Source organism: Accipiter gentilis, chromosome 21 (assembly GCF_929443795.1).
Source record: "Accipiter gentilis chromosome 21, bAccGen1.1, whole genome shotgun sequence".
Classification (NCBI taxonomy): Eukaryota; Metazoa; Chordata; class Aves; order Accipitriformes; family Accipitridae; genus Astur; species Astur gentilis.
Window position 1 is genome coordinate 6765133 of NC_064900.1, and position 8650 is coordinate 6773782.

An 8650-nucleotide genomic window follows, 5' to 3' on the forward strand; every position below is an offset into this window, starting at 1 on the left:
AAGCTTTCCCAAATCTGCTGAGTGAATGATTACTCACAAAGAAAGTTTCTGTGACATGAATCTCACTGAAATGAATACTTCATTTATGAAGCCTCTCCAAGAATCTTGAAGCACTCAGTGAACTTTCACAGACATCACTTGGGAAGTGATTTCCACCCCTATTTTACAAAGAAATTACAGATTAAGCTGTTTATTCCTATTGAAAAGTGGGAGTAGATGTGAAATATTTGAAGTCTGAGAATAAAACATATGGCCTCTTCATTACCTGTACCATGAATTTGCCCCAGGATCCATTTGGGGATAAAATGCCTTTTTTTTTTTTTTTTTCCTACCTGATCCCAGCCTGAATGCTGTCTCAGCTGTTAGTTTCTGCCTTTAAGGAACTAACCAAAGGGTGACACCAGTAATGTCAGGGTCAGAAATAACAGTGGGAGGTTGTCTACTTTGCTCTTCATAGGCAGCCCTACACTGTAGATTGTACAGAAGATTAACCATCTGGAAGGTTTTCTGTTTACTTATTTTAAAGCATAAAAATGCATAGATAACTACATGATCAGGAGATTCAGTACAAACAAATAGAGATCTATGGGCTGCTTCAGTTTTGCCCGTATACTAAAATCAGTCAGGTATCAAACAGCTAATCAGCATGTGGCTGGCTTGGACTTTTTTACATTGCAGAAGAACAAAAAGGTTATAATTAAATGCATTTAACAAATATAAAAACTTTGTTAAGTTTTAGCATGGACTTCATACCAGGTACTGCTCTGCTCCAGCTGTGCAGTGATACAATACAGAAATGCTGCTGGGTTTCATTGATGAAGTCATACACCAGGCTCAAAATGCAACATGAGTCCCCTATACTTTCCAAACTTTTTCCTACCCTTTTTGGCAGTGCATACAAATAGATTGAAAAGGCTGAAGCAATGATTTCCAGGACACTAAACTCTTAAGGGCACATTCAGGCTCTTTCATATGACTCATGACTTTCACTCTTTCAGAAAGAAATACTTTTGCCAAAAGAACAAGCTCTATCCTGAGAAAACTTGGAATGCTGAATTCTTCCCTGGGGTGAGAGGGGATTTAAGCTGCAGGGCTTCTCCTGCAAGGGTTATAGTTGGGAAAAAAGAGAGAAAGATTGAGCAGACACATGCAAAACAAGCAGGTAGGAAATAATCTCTGTAGCAGAAGTTTCTGGCTTTTTCATGTGGTAAACACTCTTATCAGCCCAAACTTCGCTTTTCTAAACCTTCTTCTAAATACTGGTGCAATACATGTGCACATTCGTGCATGACCAGGGAAGCACAGACAGTCTAAGCAAAACAAACAGCAATAAAGAAATCTGCAAAAGAGCTCTGCAGAAGTGGTGAAGCAACCGGAGATGGAAGAACTTGCTGCTCTGCATGAGGACACTGATTTCATTCTGATTGCGCATGGTACCAAGCAGCTGCTGAGAGACATAGAAAATGCAAACTGAGATTTTTTATTCCAGGCAAATGGTTAAGTGCAAGTTTATATTGATAGCTGATCTGTTAATTACAAAACCAAAACAACAAAATAACCAACCCCAGAACATAGGGGACTCATTTCTCCTCTATTATTGATAGCCTGCCAGATTGCTCCAACAGGACAACAGCTACAACATGTTCAGGTTTGTGCTGAAGCAAACTCTTCTCAGTAGCAAAGATCTTGGGAGGTGATATTCAGACTGGGGCAGTAGGAAGCTTTGGAGAATCAAATACTGCTGGCAGTAAATCTGTCTAATCATTGAGAAAGAAAGTGGACACACACATTTTCAGTATCTAGAACTTGAGGTTGGACAAAGCCTTACTGTTGGCTTAGGGCAGTCTTCCCCCACCCCCAACACTGCCCAAGCAATAGGAGTATTGAAGCTCAACAATGGCAAAGCCTGCTTTCCTGAGATGGTCAAATACTGTTACAAAATGTGGAGAACAGGTTAAAATAAAGGCCTGGAACTGTGTACTGTGGGCTCAGGGCAGTGCTCCCACCAATGCTAGTGGAGGTTGGCACAGAGATATGGGATGAAATAGAGCCTTCATCTGCTAATTGGCCTTTTGTCAACTATTTGAGTTAATTTCCATAGTGAAACCCATCAGGGTGAAGGGATAGCCTTGAGGAAATACAATCAGCTTTTAGAGCAATCGCTGCTGATTCTTTTACTTCCTTCGATCTCTATTGCTTCTCCCTTCTCCCTGTGGCCTCCCATTTCTCCATTTGCTGTCTTGCGCACTTCCTGAAACCATGAGACATGGGAAGGGCCAAACACTGACATATCTCAATTCCTCCTTGGGCTTCTCTTCTTTTCCTGCTTCCCCTACTCAATTGTTGATTCCCTGATAATCTAGAAATAGTGTCAGGGAGCAGCAAGAGCTGGGATGTTCCAAGAAGGAGGACAAGCCAGGAGCCACCAGAGACCACCGCACAGGTAGTGATGCCCCAGCCAGGGCACAGTCCCACTGTACTCAAGCAGAGGCGAGGTCGTAACTGTGACAGGGTCCTTCAGCCGTACCAAGGAGCCCACTCAGGACAGCAGGAGGCAGAGCTGAAGGCAAGGCTACAGCATAGGTCCAAGGTCCGCCCTGGAAGCATAACTAAGGATAGAATGAGGCTACCTACAATGTAGGTCCAGCATCCATGCAAGAAAACCCACCAGTAAGCCAAGACAGCAGGGAGTAGCCACAGGTCTGGGTGCCCGGAGTCTGAGCTTGGATGTGGCTCCTGGGTCCATAGGCACGGTGCGTAGATGAAGGTCCCAGGTGAGGGCCATTACTGGTGCTCTCAAGCCCTGACAGATAATTAATGATAATGCTGAAGCAGAACAAAGTTTTAGGTTTAAGACACCAGTGAGGGGCAAATAAATGGAGATGCACCTTAACAGACAGTAGCGTTGCTTTGCAGTTACTAGGCAAATCTCTTGACAGTTGTAGCGATAATCTCCCTCCTACGCTGTAGCTTTGCCCATGTGCATGTGACTCCTAGATCTCAGACTAGCAGGGTTTTGTTTTAGCCTCTGCTTCAGTCTCCCGTTGCAATTTCAGACAAATTGCCCACTTGTTTCTGCTTGCTTAATGATAAAGTAGATGGATTTCTTTATCCAGTGTGGGCATCTGAGATGAGGTAGTTACACAGGCTGAGAAGGACCTGCCAGGTCTTTATAGACAGTCCTGGGCGTAGGTGCCCCTCTCATAAACTGGTCACCCTCCATCTTGAAAAAGGTGAGAAATTTTCCCTTCATTTCTCCTTTGGAAAGGTTATTCAGTAGCCTCACTGGTTGGCTGATGAAACATACTTTCAAAGTCCTGATCAGATTGATGGACAGTTCAGTTTACTGGCACTTGTTTTCCCAAATGACCTGAAATCTTCAGACACGATACAGGTGCACCAACTTGCTTCTTACCTAACCAAGGAGCACAATCAGTAGGACTTACTTAAATTTCATGGTCTGTCCTGATGTGAGGTTATGGTTGCCATGTTGTGGCTACCCTAAAAGATGCTCAGGTAGTGCCCCCTCCACCCAAGAAGAACCTAAGATTAGTTAAAAGTGCCTGAATGTTCGGGGTTGGTTAGCATTACCTGCAACAACTTCTTGTGAATCACAGCTACATTCTCAACAGAATGGGATGCCAAGGTGTGTGTGATTTTGTAACAGTCAATACAAACAGGAAACTTAAGGAAGTGTAACAACCAACATTTTTTTTTTTTATTAGAGAGGCAATGGCCAAGCCATTCAGGAGGAATTAATTTTCAGGATTTGGCTACAGAAGAACTCTACAATCTCATTGCCTTCCCCATGCCCAGCCGTGGGTTTTTTTTCAGGGGAGACTTCAGCAGATGCCTTCCATCCTTTGGACTTTGAAGCTGGGTTCCCTCTAGTGGCATTAAGAGGAGCATCGATTCTGTCTTATTGACTGATCTTGGTCCGTTGTAGGGGCAAGGGGAAAGAGGACACTGCAGGGTATTACCAACTCACATCAGGAAACACTGGCTTGTCTTCATCTGGCTAGTAGCCTAGGACTTTTGTGTACCACAGGTTCTTTATTTTTTCCATCAGCTGTTCAGCCAGTATACTGAGTTTAGTTGTTTCTCTGATGAGGAAATTCCTGCAGGAGATGACAGTGTATATGGTAAGATACACAAATACGTGAGGGTAATCTCCATCTGCTGTAATTATCACGCTGCCTGTCACTGAGAGTGCAAAGCTCCTCAGAAGTCCTAGAGGGGCTTTCCTCAGAAGTCCTAGAGGAGCTTTCCTCAGAAGACAGGAACAGGCAGTATGTGTTTGCCCTGAGTTACATAAAACTGTACCTCTAGGGTCATTATGCTTTTCCTTTTGGAGGAAACTTGTTCCCCTTCTTTGAGGAATATATATTGACAATTAGAGCCAATTCGGTGATTTGTGTCGAGTGACAGCAGTGTTTCCTGGCACCTTCAGTACTCAGCACCTCACAGATAGCACTGCAGCAGCCTTCTGGGAGGCTGATTCCCTCCCCACCAGCCAGTGGCCCCCTCCCTCACTACCCATGTATAAAGACCAGTACCTGCTACCCCCACAAGCACTGTCATGTTCAATGTGCGTGCCCTGGGAAGAGCTTGCACTTTCACGTGAAACCATATCATCCCAACTCCACCTTCCAGCACCCCACTCCCATTGTCGTCACATCAGGCTTTGACTGCCGATTCATTTCCCATTGGGTCTCCCCATATGGATACTTGATTAATCTGTTCTTTCTCCCACTCCTCCCTCTCCCTTTTTACCCATGGCTACTGCAGCATTAACGCAGAGGATCTTTCCATACCTGGTCACAACAACTACTGGAGTCTGGGCAGCATCCACCAAGAACTGACCAACTTTAGGAGACATCTTGTTCACAGTTTCATAGATGTAAGCTGCAATTGCATCGGGGATGACCAACCAGTCACGACGGTCTCTCTCAAAGATGGACTTTGAGTGCACTTCTGAGAAAGAGGAGGCAAAAAACAACAAGGCTTCTCCAGTCACTTGTGTTTCTGATATCTTCCCCCAGGTGCAGTGGGAAGGGACTTGAAATTCTGAGATCCATAGCCTCCCCCAGAATTCACTCTAGCAGCATCCAGCAACACCTCATCACTCCTTTTAGGGCATCTAGGTCATAGGCCTTACATGGCTGAGTATTTGCACCAGGTACAGACAGTTTTCATGCCAGGCCCCTACCGACTTGTTTCATGCTGCCAAGCACTATACTGTGTTATTGGGCTTCAGTCCTACTTTATGGATGGGTTAGACTTCTCTAAGGAAAGTGGGAACCTGTAGAGCTAAGCCTTGTCTCAGGCAGACAGAAAAGCTTTTCAGACTTACCAGGGAGAGTGGTGCTAAGGAGCAGAATCAGAACTATCACCGATGCCCTGGATTGCAGCATGATTTGCAGTACCAGTTCTGCTCTCTACACCAAGAGACCCTGCTGGAATCAGCATACAATGTTTTGTTTGTTTTCAGAGAAATAAAACATATCAGTTAAACACCTGCAACAAACCAAACCAATAAATGAAGAAGAGAACAGGAAAGATCACAGTGCATTTCCTCTGAAGAAGTGATGAAAAGATAGTATAAAAATGAAAGTGTCCTTTTATTTGTATAATCAGATATTCACAATGAATGATAGCTTTCAGAGCTCCAAGAAATATGTGACAGTTGAAGCTACTTCTTTTATATGAGAGCTAAAATTCCTTGTTTCAGCACATGATCAAACCACTAAAACTGGCAGAGGTCAGACTAGGTTTCCTCCTACACATAAGTACAACTGAAATTTCATAATGCGGCATTTTTTTGTTTGAAATTTTTTTTGGTAAATTGCTCTAAAGAACATTGTGCTAGTGAGTGCATCACATACAATGAGCATCTTAGTGACCCAATGATTGAGTATTTTGTCTTGCTCTAGTTGAGGAAAGACCCAACTACCCAGCTAGGTTCTCTTGTCTTTTCCACACTGGGATTAATGAAGCTTATATTAGCCCAGGCAAAAGAAGTTCTCAAAAGGGAGTAAGTGCAAACTTTAGCTTCATCCAACCTCCTGTATTTTGTCTATTAAAAAAAGTCAGAATTGGAGGAGCTCTTGAAAATTTGGTACTTGGTACATTAGAAAGGTGACATTACATCTAAACAAGCTTTTCAAACATGCTGCACTTAAAAAGAAGTTTAGAAGTTAAAATTGATTTATGTCCGGAATTAGAGGGCTGCATCACTCAGAGCAACATGAAGAAAACATTGCAGTGCTAGGAATTGCAATGGCAAAAAAGGCTGCAAGTCTATTACATGTGAATATTTTGCTAAATCCTGTGCCAGGTAGCTACAAGTCAGTGGTCCTTCTTATCGCACAGTAAGGAAGTTTCCATCCATTTTTATTTCCTTCTGCACACACATTACCTCCAAAAGCTACCACTCCATTTACTAGACATTTGCTGACCAGCAGCAGTTGCTCCATCACCACCCTTCCTTGATTTTTAATCCTAGAGCCAGTTTCTCCCTCTGTAGACAAAAGGTATAAATTTGCTTCCCAAGAGCATAAAGAGGTGATCTTACCCACTTGAGAGCCTGTAGTCCCTGTGGTGAAGGCAGCTGGGAGAAGGTTAAGTATCTTCCAACACTGAAACTCTGCAAACCCTACCATGGGCTTGACCTTTCTATGAGTGTCTTATGGAGCATCCTTCACTCAGCTTCAATCCAGGTCACCTCAAGCACTCCCACCCTCCTCCATTTCAGCAATATTCGTGGCTATGGAGCATGAGAAGGGCTCACACTTTGGCTTGCAATAGGAAATGGGGAAAAATAGAAGACTGCCTCCACTCCCTTCTCTATGGCCTAGATACACCAGTCACAAAGTCCATACCACCCAGAGCAGAGTTCAGCTCTTACCTGTCCTGCTTTCTCTCTCTTTCTCAGGCCGAAGCTGAGGTAGATGCTCATCTGAGACACCGGCATTTATGCAGAGCTAATATAGTGTTAAGAAGGGGTCAAAGGTCCTGCTTTGTTTCCCTATTTGCTCTTTTGCAAGCACATCCAGCTCAGTGGGACAGGCAAGAAGCTGTGGAGGACTCTGGACCTGTTGTTGAGATTTGGTAATGGAGGGTCAGTCTGACCTGAGCCTAAGAGACGTGGAAGGCAGCTCCTGGGTCACTGAGTCCCCTACTTTTGCAGACAACCATGTCATAGAGGCCCCTTTCATAAGTTGACCAAATTCCACATTAACAGTAGCTAGAGCTGGGGTGAATTTTCCTCCCACTGTTCCCGTGGGAAGGCCTGTGCTGTAACCTCACTGCTCTGACAGTCGAAATTTACTTGCTGGCTATTACGCCCATTGGTGTTTTACCCTCCATTTCCAACAAATGCATTAACCAAATGGTGCACAGGGGTAAGTGTGCACTCCTCTCACATTTCTTCTTTCCCCATGCCCAAGTCTTTTTGCACAGGCTTACAAGATGGGCATACATCTGAGCCAGCTGTCAAAACTTACCCAGGGGAAGCATCTAGCTCCGGGGCCACCAGCCCAAGTAAGACATGGACCTGTTAGAGTGGGTCCAGGGGGCCGCAAAAAATGATCAGCGGGCTGGAACACCTCTTCTGTGAAGAAAGGCAGAAAGAATTGGGGTTGTTCAGCCTGGAGAGGAGAAGGTTCCAGGGAGACCTTATTGCAGCCTTTCAGTATGGCTTCACCAAGGGCAAATCGTGTCCTTGACGAATTTGGTGGCCTTCTACAACAGGGTTACAGAGTTAGTGGATAAGGGAAGAGCAACTGATGTCATCTACCTGGACTTGTGCAAAGCATTTCACACTGTCCCGCACATCCATGTCTCTAAACTGGAGAGACATGGATTTGATGGATGAATAAGGAATTGGCTGGATAGTCGCACTCAAAGAGTTGCAGTCAATGGCTTGATGTCCAAGTGGAGACCAGTGACAAGTGGCAGTCCTCAGGGGTTGGTATTGAGACTGGTGCTGTTTAACACCTTTGTCGGTGACATGGACAGTGGGATTGAGTGCACCCTCAGCAAGTTTGCTGATGACACTAAGCTCTAGTGCAGTTGACACACTGGAGGGAAGGGATGCCATCCAGAGGGACCTTGACAGGCTTGAGAGGTGGGCCTGTGCAAACCTCATGAAGTTCAACAAGGCCAAGTGCAAGGTCCTGCACATGGGTCGGGGCAATTCTAAGCACAAATACAGGCTGGGCAAAGAATGGTTTGAGAGCAGCCCTGCAGAGAAGGACTTGGGGTGTCAGCTGACAAGCAGCTCAACATGACCCAGCAATGTCCATTTGCAGCCCAGAAAGCCAACCGTATCCTGGGCTGCATCAAAAGAAGTGTGACTGGCAGGTTGAGGGAGGTGATTCTCTCCCTCTACTCTGCTCTTGTGAGACCCCACCTGGAGAACTGTGTTCAGCTGTGGGGCCCACAGCGTAAGAGGGACATGGAATGAGTCCAGAGGAGGGCCACAAAGATGATCAGAGGGCCGGAGCACCTCTTCTATGAAGACAGGCTGAGACAGTTGGGGTTGTTCAGCCTGGAGAAGAGAAGCCTCTGGGGCACCTTATAGCAGCTTTCAGCACCTAAGGAGGGCCTACAAGAAAGCTGGAGAGGGACTTTTTACAAGGGCAGGTAG

General features: G+C 45.1%; 1 protein-coding gene across 1 annotated transcript; it reads right to left on the reverse strand.

Annotated features, from left to right (window-relative positions):
• Positions 1 to 4018: 4018 nt before the first annotated feature.
• Positions 4019 to 5414, reverse strand: LOC126049033 (apovitellenin-1). Its single transcript, XM_049824798.1, has 3 exons — positions 5354 to 5414; positions 4815 to 4974; positions 4019 to 4118 (listed from the first exon to the last, which is right to left on the reverse strand). The coding sequence occupies exons 1-3, from the start codon at positions 5412 to 5414 to the stop codon at positions 4019 to 4021; spliced, it is 321 nt and encodes a 106-aa protein (XP_049680755.1).
• Between the last annotated feature and the right edge of the window lie 3236 nt (positions 5415 to 8650).

Bases quoted from the DNA above. Each gene is read 5' to 3' on its own strand.
- LOC126049033 (XM_049824798.1), bottom strand. From the start codon at position 5,414: ATGCTGCAATCCAGGGCATCGGTGATAGTTCTGATTCTGCTCCTTAGC. The intron at 4,975-5,353 runs GTAAGTCTGAAA...CCTCTTTCTCAG, and splicing joins CCTTAGCACCACTCTCCCTG to AAGTGCACTCAAAGTCCATC. The intron at 4,119-4,814 runs GTATGGAAAGAT...CATCTCCTGCAG, and splicing joins CCAGTAGTTGTTGTGACCAG to GAATTTCCTCATCAGAGAAA.